Source organism: Arvicola amphibius, chromosome 4, assembly GCF_903992535.2.
Source record: "Arvicola amphibius chromosome 4, mArvAmp1.2, whole genome shotgun sequence".
In the NCBI taxonomy this organism is placed as follows: Eukaryota; Metazoa; Chordata; class Mammalia; order Rodentia; family Cricetidae; genus Arvicola; species Arvicola amphibius.
In genome coordinates, this window is record NC_052050.1 from 138,930,778 (window position 1) to 138,946,485 (window position 15,708).

At 36.6% G+C, this 15,708-nt stretch overlaps 1 protein-coding gene across 1 annotated transcript in view; it reads right to left on the bottom strand.

Moving 5' to 3' along the window:
* Positions 1-15,708, bottom strand: part of Tex15 (testis expressed 15, meiosis and synapsis associated) — a 29,870-nt gene that overhangs the window by 2,945 nt on the left and 11,217 nt on the right. The window contains exons 4-8 of the mRNA XM_038325520.1: positions 14,547-14,693; positions 13,908-14,070; positions 5,283-12,226; positions 3,291-3,340; positions 356-1,560 (exon numbers count right to left, since the gene is read on the bottom strand). Coding sequence (XP_038181448.1) covers positions 356-1,560; positions 3,291-3,340; positions 5,283-12,226; positions 13,908-14,070; positions 14,547-14,693 — 8,509 coding nt within the window. The remainder of the gene's footprint in view (positions 1-355; positions 1,561-3,290; positions 3,341-5,282; positions 12,227-13,907; positions 14,071-14,546; positions 14,694-15,708) is intronic.

A 15,708-nucleotide genomic window follows, 5' to 3' on the forward strand; every position in this document is an offset into this window, starting at 1 on the left:
ATATTTCATGTTTCTGCTCTTTATTCACATGTAACATTAGTTTTAAAATATTGTCATGTCATTAAAAACATGTATACTTCTTTAAAGGTTTCAGCATTTTATGATTTACTGCAATTAATTTAGCTGTTTCCTAAGGATGGTTACTGAAGTATGTGTTAGTGAAGTCAACAATTTCTCTTTTCTGGTTTCTGACTAGACTTATAACTTATGACAAAATTCAACTGTGCTCAAAATATGAGCAATTCTACAAGTCCACAAAGAAAATTGTTGTATGTACCATCATTTGTGAATTCCTTTACATAAATGTAAAGCCAAAAGTAAAACTATGAACCAAGCACCGAACCTTCCAACTCACCGTAAGTCCAAGACACATGTGGAAGTACACCAGGGTTAGGAGGATAAGGATGCGCAGCTTGTGGTACCAGCTGATGAGATGCAAACTGTGAATAAACTGGTTGTTGATAATTGTAAAAAACAGGCATGGGAGATGGAAAATAGCCATTTCCTGGGACACAGGCATTTGCTTGCGGTTGCATAGCAAAGTAACTAAAATGTTCGGCATATGAATGATTAAAATGCGTGTTCTGGACAGCACTTGCAACTGCAGTCATCATGGGAGGAGGAGCTGTCTCATATGTTGTCATCTCTTGGTATGTGTGAGTAACGGCAGTGCTGCTGCACTGATAAAAACGCCAGGCACAGTATGGGTATGAAGTTCCAAACGAATACTCAGGAGAATTATACACTGCAGTGCACGTGGACTGTGGAGCTGCACTCCAGGGCGTGTCAACTTTCTGAGTCGGGACTTCTGGGCTCTTCCCACCCTTTCCAGAGAGAGTGTGCCGTGCTGCTTCACTCACGCCAGCGGCCGAGCTCTCACATGAGCCAAACCGTGTGGTACTGGGATTTGGTGCATCTCTTATACACTTTTCTGGTGACTCAGTTTTTATAGGCTGTGTTTCATATACTTGCAGGACAGGAATTTTTTCCTGGATACACACAGGTTCTGGAGAGCTGGTACATGTACAATCTTTAATAGACAGATCTAGTATTTCACTATCTTCATGTTCAAAGACTGTATCACTCATTTCAAGATGGCTATGGATACCCCTCATGGGACTGGAAGTAGGCAATGATGCATTAGGCACAAGAGGGCTATCATTTCCTGCTCCTATATCTGAAGGACAGACCTGTCTGTGATCTGTAGGGTATTCATGCAACTTCTGTGCAGGTGTGCTGTCGGGTGAGAAAGTGGCATCTATATCATTTTGGTCACAAGTTACTAAAAGACGGTCTTCCTTATCATTTGTTTCAGCAGCACTAAAATTCACGTTTCTTTTCGTTATGCCATTTATGTTTTCATGCTGTTCAGTGAGATATTCTGAAACATCAGACGAACTATCTGTCAGTTCTATTTTGCTTTCTGACTTGGGTGTGCAAGTGTCTTGTACGTTCTTAGAAGGTGAAAGCAATCCAGGTGTTGAGCTTTGTCTTTTGACTGTCTCTGGAGATGCAGAGTCTCCTTTCAAACTGTCATCTTTGGGATGAGATTCTGTAGTCCTATTGAGTATAATATAAATTCAAGCAACTTTACAGATACAGTCATAACATTCTAATAGATACACACTTGAATTTTTATTGTATAAGAATCTATAGGATTGACATTTTATCATTTCACAGGGACCATATAGGTAAAATACCTTTCAGTTTTACTCGTTTGGTTTCAATTTAGATATGGTTCACACTTGAAGATGGTATACTCCACATTTCAAAACATCCCCAATATTGTATTAGATGGCTGATTTCAAATTTAAAAGCTTTTCAAAGTAGGAACCTACCACTCTTCAGTTGTTCAGTGCACTTTCTAGTTCATTTATGTTCGACCCACTGATTTCATTATGCCATCTCCTTTGGCGTTAATACACACAACACATCTCTTTTTCTTATTAAAACAAATATTTTTGCTTGTTCATCTTCTGAGAGTAAGAAAAACAGACCTGCAGTATTATTGGCAATTTAATATCCATTGCATTCTTACTAAGTTTAGTCTTAATTAGGCAATTACGGCACTATGAAGAACCAAAGTATGTTGAGAAAGGAAAAGTAGTGCTATTTCTCCAGAATTAAGAGGAATTCATCTTTGGCCTAGAGTCTCTATTCCCTTCTGAGAAAATCAACAGGCTCATGTTTTAAAGGGATTTTAATGACAACTTACATTGCCATCTAAAGCTATATAACGTGAGCAGGTAATGTGTCTCTAACACAGTGCCAGTGATGAGTTTCTGTGTAGACTGATAGCTGTCTAGATGGTCTGTCCCTTCAGAGGATATTCATTTCTATAAAGTTAGTCCTCTGTGTTAATCTTATAGCAGAATTAATTTTTTGTCAAGTTACAGTTTTAATTCTTTAAGTAGCAAATACTTAGCTATTAAACTGAAGATAATTACGCTGGAGTATGTTACTCTCTAGGCCTGTTTTATATGTCATTTTATAACACAGCTACATATGCTGTGAGAACAATTCTAGAAATGTATTATTTTAAAAGAAGAAAATAAAGAAATGGAGCTGTTTGTTTTTCCTTTTCTTATTTTGTTATTCATTATCTTTCTTTCACTAAATTGAAAAAATGGAGATAGTGAGAAATCCTAGATTCTACACAGGTAAATGAGGGATAACAATTAACCCCAGTTGCACTACTTAGCACAAAATGATAAAAGTGGAAGTGATGTAGTGAATTTTCTATAGTTAACTTATTCAGTTTAAAGAAATAGCCTTTGAGACAGTCTTCCTATTTTATTGTTAGAATATCCTTCTATAAAATAGAATGTTTGTATCATAAATGTCTGTAAAATATACACCATTTTAATTAATGTACCACTGGTGTAATATGGCAACTTCTCTTTAATCAATTTGAAATTTAGTTGGTATGTAAAATCCACAACTTAAAAATTAATCATTTACCCTATTATTTTATGTACTTCTAGAAAACAGTTGAAGCAATGCCTGTCAATCTGATTTCTGGATTTAAGAATTTCCAAGCCCCAGCAAACATCAATACTCTGTTCTCAGAACCTACTCACTCTTTCAATCACTACAAACAGCCATTCTACACGGCACTGTCTTCAATACTTTCGCAATGAAGTTCAAGCGCATCAGGCCTCACTGAATCTGAAACAAACTTCTGTCTGTCCCTTATCTTTTAAGCTACATGTATGACTCAGTATTTGTTTTGTATATTTGCTCATCTTTGTCCTTAGATTTTATGAAAAGAAGGTGGATGCAACTCCTACCTTGGATTCTCGGATACTGTCTTTTGTCTGCTTATACTTTTCATGGTAACCTATAAAAAATACAGAAATAAAATCCATGTTTTACATTAGTGATTACAAACTGCATTAAAACGTCAATCTATTTACCCATTTAAAAACTATTTAAAAAAGCTTAGCAGTTCACGTTTACAGCAACTGCTTTCAAAAATAAATCTGCAATATTCTTGCCTACATGCTTTAAAATTTAACACTAATCTTGTAGTCTATATATGACTGTTCTGTTTTGTGAGGCAGGACTTTACTATGTGGCTCATGGTGGTCCCATACTTGTGACCCCTCTTTGCCTACTTTCTGAGTGCTGTGATCAGATGCATTTGCCACCATGACCAATTTACTGTTCCCTTGTTAGGAAACAAGTCACTAAGCCTCACCATTTTTTCTTTAAAAGAAAAAATTCCATTACAATTTATGTGGTGTATAGACACGTGTATGGTGTTTGTAAGTGTGGAGGTCAGAGGACAGCTTGCAGGAGTCAGCTGTCTTATTTAGAGCACCAGGTGCAGGGCAGGTGCTTTTACCTGCTAAGCCATCTCCCCAGCTCATACACAGATTCTCTTTATTTTTAAAGTTTTTATCTTTTATGTATGGTGTTTTGCTTACATTCATGTTTATGTACCACATGTATGCAACTATCCATCAATTCCCTAAGGAGTTATAAGTCAAATACAGGATGAGTGCTCTTAATCTCCAAACCCAAAAGCCTTCAAATTTTGTGGTTTGAGCTATGGCACAACACTCTGTAAATGTTCACATCAGGAACCTTTTATTGCATGCAGAAATTAAAATTACTACAAAATTACCTTTGGTGCTATACATGAAAACACAAGACGAATTTTATATTTAAACACTGGTTCTATTACCAAGATATCTGACTATACATATATACAAATATAATCAAATCTGGAAAATGCCAAAATCTAAAACATTTTTGGGTCAGCTCTATCAACCAGCCTGCCTTTTTCATTCTTATGCTATAAACAGCACCATTTTCTAATCTCGGCTGATTTACTATTTCTAACTATACTCAGAATTTCATTACCTTTTAAATTACCAACAAAGCCAAACAAAACCCTAATTACCAACATATTCACATGATATTTACACGTTAAGGATAAAGTTCACATTTCTTAGGCCTGTATTTAGGATATGGAATATCCTCCCCACACCCTGTGCATGCACATGCGCAGCAAACTCCCCCTTAATCCGACTTTTGTTCTTCTCAGCCACCAATTTGGATTGGCTGGAATCAGTCCCATGGGTGTATTGCTTGCCTAGCATATACAAGGTCTAGGTTCAAACCTCAATATTATAAAAATTAACCAACACCCAGACCCCTTATCTTTAAATAAGCCAACCACAAAGCATATATCCTATGGTTTTTATTTCTATATATTATATAAATATTGATAAAAATGTATTCATATGAGATTTTTCTAACTCCTTGACATCACATATTAAAAAGTATACTGGGGAGTTGTAACACATGCTACAAAAGGCAGAGGCAGGTGGATCTCTGTGAGTTCGAGGCCAGCCTGATCTACAGAGTGAGTTTCAGGACAGCCAGGGCTGTTACCCAGAGAAACCCTGTCTTGACAAAAAACCAATTTTGCCCTATTTTTCTAACAGGTTAAATAGGTAAGTTTTTTTAGCCAGTTTTTAATGTTCAGGACATTGGCTAAAGAAACCACTCAATAAATAACTGGTAATTGGTATATCTCACATTCACAACAATAAACTCGCCCCTTACTAGGTATTGGAATTTATTCCTTCATGAAATACTTTCTAAATGACTAAACTGTTTGAACATTATGTATTTGCAAGTTATCTCAATTACATAATTTTGTAGAGAATATGAGTCATTTAATCTCAACTTTTGTATTCTAAGGCATATTTTTGGTTAGAGTAAGCTTGTTCTCAAGATTATTTTCAAGTTTGATTTTAAAACAGTTGTACCTTTTGCTTTTTATGATTGGAAACAGCACCAGTATTTCCTTTTCCCTGAGAGATTTCATGTTTGTCCGCAGTCATAGGTCGTTTTTTAGAGGAACTTGAAATGTTTCTTACTGTGTACTCTGCAGCAGAGGGTGTCTGCACAGAAACTCTGAGCTCACTGCTGGTCTCTTCAGGTTCTCTAATGGGAGTACCCACCCTTTCTTTTCTGTTTAAAGTGTTTCTTTTGTTACGCAGCATTTGGAAAAAGAGCAGACGTGTGGACAACTTAGTATCCTTGGCACTTATCCTCTTCATATGTTCAATTGTTTTCATAACTTTTATAATATGGACCATTTTTCCAAAATCTTTTTGAGGGACAGACATTATATTTTTGAGTAATATAAAAAGCTGGTTGTAGTTATGTTCTAATTCTGTCACAGTATTTCCATAGTTTACAGACGCAGTATGTGGTACCACGTCAATATATGTAGAAACGGAATACTCTGAAGTATTTAGAAGCCTTTTAATTCCTGAGAGTTCCTTAAGTTCTCTGGAGAATAAACGCAGAGCATAGGAACAATTAACAGCTTCGCTGGAGTCACAGACAACACCTAGCTCTTCCTTAAGGTGAGAAATAGCACTTTCTATCACTTTCCAAAGGCAATCTGTTCGGTTGTTATCAAGTGAAAAGGAAGCCATTTCTTCTTGACAGCCAACAAGCTCAGGAAGAAGAGACCAATCAAACCAGAGCATACCTCGAAACCTCTGATTGTGTAGCTTCTTTGCCATTGAATTTTTAAGAAAATGAATGGTTTCTGAAAGCATGACAGTTTCAATATAAATTTCAATAGCTTCAGGCTTTAAAATGACAGCTCCATGGTTGTGGTTTAACATATCCAAAACATTTTCTTCAGTGATAAAAATATTATCTATGTTATCTTCTTGCAGCATCTGGAAGTATTTTTTTAAAATTTCCAAGTGAACTGTACATCTGAGAGTGAGGTCCTGTAATTTCTCCAGGTCTGCAGATTTAGCTTGATCCAGGATCTCACTAATACAACAGATATCTGGGTATGAAAGCCAAGCGGTGTTCAGCTTACAGTTTGGTACCCTAACTAGAGCTGACTCTTCTTCAAGTTCAACAGTGGGAGTTGATTCATTGTTTAAATCCTTAGATAAGTCATCATAGATCTTCTTCCACTCAGAAAAAGCACATTCATTTATTTCCTCCAATTCTCTGTTCATCTCAGAATGTCTTCTGGGGAAAGAGTAGCTTTTTTCTTTCCACACAAGACTTTTTGCAGCATCAAAATATATATGTTCCAGACCATAAAGACAGATTTTGATACTTATTTCTTCATTGCTCTTGATAAAACTTATCTTTGAGGAGACCATTTCTAAAATGATCCACAAATGATCTTCCTTACCCGGATAAGAATTGACCTTAGTAGAGTCCCTATGTGTACTGATCAGCTTCAGAACACTTTTTCTTAAGGCTTCCAAGTCTCCTAAACTATCACCAAAGTTAACTCCACAGGTAAATGGAACAGAAAGACAAAACTCAGAACAATCAGCATGGTGTTTCATGATGGCTTCACATTCTTTCCTTTGTCGTTTGTATTTTAAGAATGTATAATATGAAGTCTTTTCTTTTTTTGTTTCAATTAACTGACAGTAATACCTTTGTAACTCACAGAATGCATTATATTTTAGTCGTCTTTGAAAAGCAGGATAGAAATTGGACTGCAGTTGATATCCACGCGGCCTGAGAAGTAGCTCACTGTACAAACTCTCATCATACCACAGCAGGCTTCGGAATGTTGGTTCACCCTCAAGGAATCTTTTTTTGTTTTCAATGAACTGAACAGTCTCCATTGCCATCTGCAGTTCCACCCAGGTGTCAATGGCACATAGTTTCAACTGAAGTTTACAATTACTCCACAAGTTCTGCTCCACCAACAGCTTTCTTGAAATCAGGATTTGGTCAAGTGAACACTCTTGCTTTCTTTCAAAAGCTTCAACAAACAAAGGGAGAATATTTTGACAAACTTTAGTCTCTTCTTCTAACACCTGCAAAGATGCTGCTTCATCTGCTCTCTGTAAAATCTGAGACAGTTCTGTTACATGAGATGTGGATTCTTGTAATTCTTCCATGTGTGATAGAGGCTTCATCTGAGAAACAGTGACTTCAGAGTTCTCATGTACAACAAGCCTATCACTGGTTCCTGCAGTGGCTGATTTAGAAGGATAGTTAGAGTCGTTACTAAGCTGTTTAATTTGCCCTACTTTCTGTCTTTTACTAAGCTGACTAGAAATGTTTTTCAAAGCAGTAGTCTCTAGAGTAGAATTTTTAATGCCTACACAAGAATCAGTTAAGTTGTTTTTAATTATTTTATTGTGTAAGTGGAAGGAGTCTTCTTTTGGCATCTTATTTTGATGTTTGTAACCAATAATAACAGCTGATCCTTCAGGAACCATTTTTGGGTAAACTGCTTGCTCAATTTTTCTCATTTTTTCTTCCTCATTGTATTTTGCCATATATGCTTTTGAAGGACCCTTTACATTCTCTTTTAAGTGCAGAGAACTATCATTGAAAGATAGTTTCTTTAAATTTTTCTTACAACTTTGACTTTCTTCAGATACTGATGTTAGATCCAATTTAGAATGCTTAGTAATATTCACCTCATTCTCCTTTACATGGAAGAGTCCATTTCCCCCCACAGAAGACTCTTCCTCATCAGCTGTCACTATAATAGGTGACAATGGAGGAACTGTGTTCCTTCTGTTGGCTGTTTTTCCTGTAGGAATGTTTGGTGTGATCTCTGTAAGAACTGTACACTTTTCTACAGGAAAAATTGTTTCCTCATTTCCAGTACCATCAGATACAAGGTTACCTTGCTCACAGATATCAACATTTAAAAAGGGCTTGTTTGAGTCTAAAACAGAAACAAGTTTATTAGTGTTAGCTTTAAAAGTTGTATCATAACTTTTGTCTTGACTCTGACTTATGTTGTCTTTTGGGAAACTTAAAGACACTGAATTACTTTCACATACCACTGTTTTATCTTCAGAATTATTTTCTTTTGTTATATTCTTAGTATTGCATGTTGTATGGCTTTCACTCTTAGATAACTGGGTGCCAGTTTGATACTCTTTTTCAGTTAGTGTTTCATTTGGGTAAAGTGTATATTCACTTTCTTCAGAAAAATTCTCAGGTTCAGAAGAGCTTGCAGTTCTCACAATGCTATTAGTGTATTCTAATTGACTTATACTCTGCGATGTATAGGGTATGGGTAACTGTGATTCATGAAGTTGTTCTTCCTCACAAAATTCTCTCACATGGAACGTGGTGAGACTATTGGAGACATGGCCAGACATGATTTCACTGGAAAGGCACTCTGCAATTCTCTCTCTGTTTGTTCTGTAAGTTCTGTGCTTTGATACTGAAGCCAATGATTCATCAATATCAAATCTTAATCTTTTTTCTCCCTGTTTGTCATACCTTCTTTTGGATAAAAAATGCCTATCAGAGTATCTTCTTTCTGACATCAAACTATCACCTTGAAGATCACAACTTTCCCAGAAATTATTGCAAATTATTGCATACGCTTTTGGTAATGGGCCCTTTCTCTTTTTTCCCACTTTAGAGATAAGCTGCAAAGATGTACGAACTCTTCTATGAGCTTTTTTTAAGTGAAGAACAGCTTTGTTCAGTTTTCTGGACAGACGTTTGCTTTTACATAAAGATGCTTCATTATTCAGAATATTCAGTACATTCCGAATGTGCTTCTCTGACTGTGAAAATGTTTTAATTCGTCCTTGGGATAGGGAAGAAAACCGTTCAGATGAGTCACGATTTGTTGACTTCCTCCTCTTCTCATGAGTTTCATGCTGCCTTAAATCTTTATGGGATATGTTCTGACCCTGAGAAGTTGCATGGTGGTTTCTTTTGCTACTTCTTGATTCCATGTCCTTTTTATTCCTAGTGTCATTCAAGTCAGGTTTTGATTTTGTGGAACATTTACTCTTATCACTGATTACTGTGACATTAGATGGTTCAGTAGACAAAGAGTCACTGGTTGGTTTTCCAGGTGTGTGATTCACATGTGTATTATGACTCGAGCTGGAAGAATGTGAGATTCCAGATTTGCTTACATGTCCTGATTCTTGCACTGAATTACCAAATTTATTTTCACATAAAAAACCTAAATTCTCTTCAAAAGGTCGGGAATAAATGCCAAATCCAAAAGCTTTCCTCTTTTCATTAGCTTCTGGTTCTGTGGATTCAGTTACAGGTTTATAAAAATTATCTTTCGACTCCAAGGAATCATCAGTGGGACCGATTTTTAGACTAATTAAGTTGGTAATTGTAACTTGTAGATCTGGAAGAAAAACTGAGTTCTGATGCTCTCGTTTGTCTTTTTGTGAAGAGAAAGAAATACAATTACATTCTACAGAATGATGTGGATCAGTACCCTCCCTTCTTGTAAAACTCAAGGCTTCCATCGCCTCATAACTCTTTCCAAATAGGCCTTCCCAATCAATCCGGGACTTCAGGGTCTCAAATTCTTCACAAAGATCATTTCCATTGTTACCTATATTTTGTTGAAACAAAGGAGCATTATTACGTTCTTCAAGTTCTACTTCAAGTTCACCTCCCAATTCAAAAGTTTGATGAACTGAATTCTCATTTACTAAATGGCAAAAGTCTTGTAATTTATCAGTATCAATCTCACAATCAGAAATGCCTTGTTTTACTAAACCCAAACCTGAAATCTCAGGTTCTTTTAGATGATGTTTTTGATGATCCCCATGATTTGTGCTTTCTGTAAGAACAGTGGTACTAACTACCTTTTTTGTAGCATCTGAAGCTACACACACTGATGACTCTTCAGTTTCTGGAAATGTGGACAAGTGTTCCACACTTCTTCCATCATTTGGTGTATATTTTTTTCTGGCAGTCATACTATCTTCACTCTCTGATGATGCAGCTTTTGCTGGTCTTTCTTTCTTTCTCCAAATTGAGTTAAATGTGGTACATTCTTCAGAATTCAGAGTTTCTACTTTGGTGTTACTCATTTCAACTATATTTGCATAAAAATCTTGCTTCCTACTTTCATTTACGTTAGTTGTATTATACTCTGGAGATGAAGCACCATCTTTTTCTTTAGCCTCATTTGGATTTCCATCACTTCTTTGTTCCTGCAAAATAATTTTCAAGTTTAGATCAGACCTTAACTCTGCATCATAAGGCAGGCTGTGGTCCTGCACATTGTCTTTAATATGAGAAGTCTCTTTGCAGTCTTTTTGAATGTTATACAATGACACTGCTTCATTTTCATTTTCCCTCTGGATGGACATATATTCTTCAATTATGTTGCAACCTGAACTGTCAAGAGATATGTCAATGGCATCAGATGAAATCACTCTATCAACAAGTTGTTCTCTGGCCAGGGGAACATCTTTTGCTTCCTGGAAAGCATCAGTCATAATGTTAATCAAGTTCTGATTATTTTGTATTGCTTTCAATTCTATTAGCCCTTGGGCTATGGCAAAATTTGTATGAATATTATCTTTGCACTCCAAAGAATATTGAGGATGCTTTTGTGAAAGGCACCCTGTATTTGGAGTAAGATTACACTCTAATTCCAATGCTGCATGATCTACTTCATTTTTATCCTTTGTGGTAGATATGGGAGATTTGGGCATTTGTAATGTAGGAATATCTGGTATTTTTTCACAATTTTCCCTTAAAGAATTAATATTTTCACCTTCGTTGTACTCCTGGTGCAACGCAATGCAATTAGCAACTGGGATACTTTTAGTTTCATTAGTTAAAGAATTAACAGTTTCTTTCCACCAAGTTTGGTTTACTACATGTCTAGAACTGTCTTCTGGGCTGATAAAGGTTCTCATCATTCCAGTATTTTGCACATATTCATCTATGTTTCCTTTCTTCTGGATTGGGAAGACAGTAGACATCTGGTGACCAAACTTAAATACAACACTTAAATCCGAAGGCCATGATGCCTTAGAGATGTGACTTTGAGAGTCTTTACAACAAGTATTTTTTTCTGACTCAAAGGAGTTCTGTGGCCCATTGCTTTGCTCAGTTAAAACTTGGAAGCTGCTTCTCTTTTGGGCTCTCTGGGCCTCTTCTTCATTGTATGTTTGTTTCCCAACATCTGAAAATGCATTTGGCAAGTAACGAGGAAAGGAGAAACTGCTTTGCTCTTTACATTGTTCTGTAATGGCAACTTTACTGGATGCTGTACAGTCAGAGTCCTTTGAGCCGATACTGTGAGTCTGGCAGTGTGAACTTTCAGAAGAGAATCTGAAGCAAGAGGCATCTGAACAATTAGCAACAGCATGATCAGCAGGAATGCTTTCAGGTGAAGAGATGGAACTGGTTGGCATACATGTCAGTTTTACTTCTGAATCACCATGACCTACACTCTTATCGAGGGGCAAACCATCACTTAAATCTGCAGAATTACTTTGTTTTCTCATGCTTTGTTCTCTTTTCATCAGTCTTGGGTCCTTAATAAGTTTTGAAGTAATAACTGTACTTGAGCTAGTACTGCTCTGAGAGGGAAGAGCAGCAGAAATACTATTTAAAATACTTCGAAGGTATGTCACACTGAATAGGTCACCATTACCACTTGCTGTGTTAGCAGTGGACATGAAAGAAAGACCTGAATTGCATGTGTGTACTTGAGAAGCATCGCTAACTTCTGATCGATTATCTGTGTGTCTGCTGTATTCTCTCAACACAGAATTGTTTCCATAAGAACTAGAAGCATCCATGTTGGAAGGACTCCTCTCTGAATTTGGTACTTTGCACGGACAATTTTCTTGATCAAATGGATCAACAGGCTTCCTGAAGTGCTCAAAGATGACTGTAGCATCTTTTCCTTTTCCAATTCTCTTGGCAATTGTGCAGTTATTCAGAGAACATGCTCTTTCTATGGAAACAAAAAGACAAAAATTATGTGTAATTTTAACTGAGTTTTTTGAATAGCCTAGTGATGATTGTTCTTAGCACAAAAAGAAAGAAAAAAACCCAAACTAATAAGAATAAAATGTTGCAATATAAAATATAATCCCAGTGTAAGCAATTTAACTTAAAAAGCCGTATTTGATAAGAAGTGAATTCTGATGAATAAAAATTAGAAACATTACATTAGAAAGCTGGAGAGACCAGTGAGATAGTTCAGTGGATAAAAAAAGCTTACTATCGGCCGGGCGGTGGTGGCGCACGCCTTTAATCCCAGCACTCGGGAGGCAGAGGCAGGCGGATCTCTGAGTTCGAGGCCAGCCTGGTCTACAAGAGTTAGCTCCAGGACAGGCTCTACAAACTACAGGGAAACCCTGTCTCGAAAACCAAAAAAAAAAAAAAAAAAAAAAAAAGCTTACTATCAAGATTGTTGACTTTTATAAGTTTGGTCCCTGGGACTCATATAATGGAAGGAGAAAACTATGTCCTACAATATTGTCCTATTATCTTCATATATGTGCCTGGCACACAAGTGAGTACATTAACACACACAAAATAAATATATAATAAAAAACAGAAGGCTTGAGATATAGCTCAATTGGTAAATGTGCTACCAGCTAACATGCAGGAAGCTCTGAGTTCAGTTTCCAGCACTGCAGAAAACCAGGTGTGAGGGTCCACACTTGTAATTCTAGCATTTGGGAGACTGAAGCAGGAAGATCCTTAGCTACTGAGTGTGAGACTAACCTCAACTACCCTGCTGTAAAAATATATAAAGAGAAAGTATTAGCCTAGCATTAGGGTGTAGAGAAAGGCAATCCTAAAGGGATTATCTGCACAGCTGGTAAGATAAACTTTCAGTTCAGAGAGAGACCCTGTGTTGGGGCTATTAGGAAGAAAATAATAGACAAAGACATTGGATATCCTGCCCTGACCTAAGCATGCATAATGGAGGAGTATTGGCACATTCATAGAGACTACACACATACACACACACCATGCACCTACACTTAAAGTGAGAATTCAACTGGCCAATCAATCTACCAAGAGACTCTAACCTGTTAGTATCTGAATAAAAGCCCAAATCAGAAGCAATCTACTATAGCAACACTAAACATGGAAAAAATTCTGATAAAACTAAATATTGGCAAAGATGAAAAGATTCTTAGTATCATTAAAAATTAGGAAAAATTAAAATCACAATGAAAAAATACTTTAAAAAATTGTGTATTGCTAAGAATGTGGAGTGATTACATAACCTCACGCACCTGATACTACTTTAGAAACGCACATGACATCATCATAGTTTAAACTATATATTCGTATATTCCAAGCGAAACTAGCACTCTAGCACCGAGACCCTTATGTAAATAGCAATGTGGAGTAAGAGGTTACAAGAGTACCTAAATACAACAGTGTAGTCACACAATGCAATATTTTCCATCCAGCCATAAAAATGGATTGTTAAGCTATCAACACATAAAAATTACATGAACATATATTAAGCAAAAGAGGTAAGAATGTGTGCATATGATCCTAGATATATAAAATGGAATATAGGTAAAACAATTATTTTAGTTAGAGACGCACAATGTATTAGAATACTTAGAATTTAAGAGCAGCAGAGTTGAATAATGAATGTATCTTACCACGCCTCTTAGGAAATCCTGTGGAAGGGAATCTCAGTGATGTCATAAGTTGTCCATTACCTGCCTTTTGACCAATAAATTTTACTGTTACTGTTGCATATGGAAGGCACTGTCTAGGTCTATCTACGGGTCTTGAGAAGAAATCATATTCATAGAAGTACACCTGAAAGACATAAGAAAATCAAACTACTACTGTAAGACCCTGGCCCCAGCTTTGCAGCAGAGTTAACCCATAAGATTAATAGTGAACCTTAAGCAGTCTCAAAAAGGAGTCAGATAAAAATTGTTACTTTTATCTCCAGAGCTCTGCCTCTTGATAGTCAGAATACTGCTTTGTGGTTAAATGCCCTCAAGTATGCATAGGTTGTTCCTCCTATGTCTAAACTGATGGCACCAGTGCACTATCCCACATGAGCAACAACACAGGGGTCTACATCTTAAAGGACCATGGCTTCATTACAAACCGTGTGATTTTGATGAAGGGTTTCAAGTGTGATTTGTGAGAAAAAAGGTTACTTTATTCCATGAATATGGCGTTTACCTCATAAAAGTCACTTAGGGATTAAGTCAATGGCATCTAAACAGTTTCTGGACTAAGAATGTGTCTTTTAACTCAAATGAATCCTAGCCTTAACATACCAATGAATTGTAGGCTTGAAGCTCAATGGTATCTTTAGGAGAAGGCATACTTCTTGATATATGGCAATCAAAGTTAGGAAAAGGATCCAGAGAAACTTTGTTTTTGTCGACAGAAGGCTGAATTTTCTTTACTTTCCCAAAGAGAACCTAAAAGGCAAAAGACAATATTCAAATACTTTTCAATACCCAAATACTTTTAAAGTCTCATGCTTTTAGTAGTGAAATATTAACAAAACTGTTAGTCCATGCCTTGGATGGGTTGTTTTCTGGTTTGTTTTTGTTTTTTGTTTTGTTTTTCCTAGACAGGGTTTCTCTGTAGCTTTGGAGCCTGTCCTAGAACTAGCTCTTGTAGACCAGGCTGGTCTCGAACTCAGAGAGATCAGCCTGCACCTACCTCCAGAGTGCTGGGATTAAAGGTGTGTGTCACCACTGCCCGGAGTGATGTTTTAATATGGTAATTATACCAATTGTTTCCCAAATTAAGATCTGAGACTAGAGTTATTTCTAATAAAAATTTCAGAAATTCTACTTTTAAAAGAGGGTCTACTGTCAAAGTGTATATGGAAGATTATATGAATATCTAAGCTAGAAATAGAGAATGGTGGGAGAGACGAGGTGACATAATGTAGGAAGTAAAAAACATTTTAGAATTGTTTTTCTGCTTTGGGCTTTTGAGATGGTCTCACTGTAAAGCTCTGGAAAGCCCAAAATAGGCTATGTAGACAAAGCTTGCCTCAAACTTATGATAACTTTCCTGTCTCTACCTCTCAAGTGCTGGGATGATAGGCATATGTCATCAGGTCAAAAATATGGTAACTATACGTACCATTTGAACAAAGTGAGGCAGCTAATTCAACAAAAAGGACAACTGAAAAAACATCTTGATAATTACCAACAGTGTGTGTATGTTGTTTCTCTAAGACATAGTTTTGGCACGTTCAGGCAACCCTGAACTCTCAATGTAGCCCAGGGTGTCTCGAATTCAAAATTTTCCTGCTCAAACCTTCTACATGCTTGATGCAAACAAGCTTGGCCCACATAATATTCTAAAATAAATGATTGTATAGGATTTCTGCAAGCCTTTAAAAATACTCTTTACAAGCTGGAGAATTAGCATGGTGGTTAAAAGATTTGCGGCTCTGAAGAGGACTCAGGTTCATTT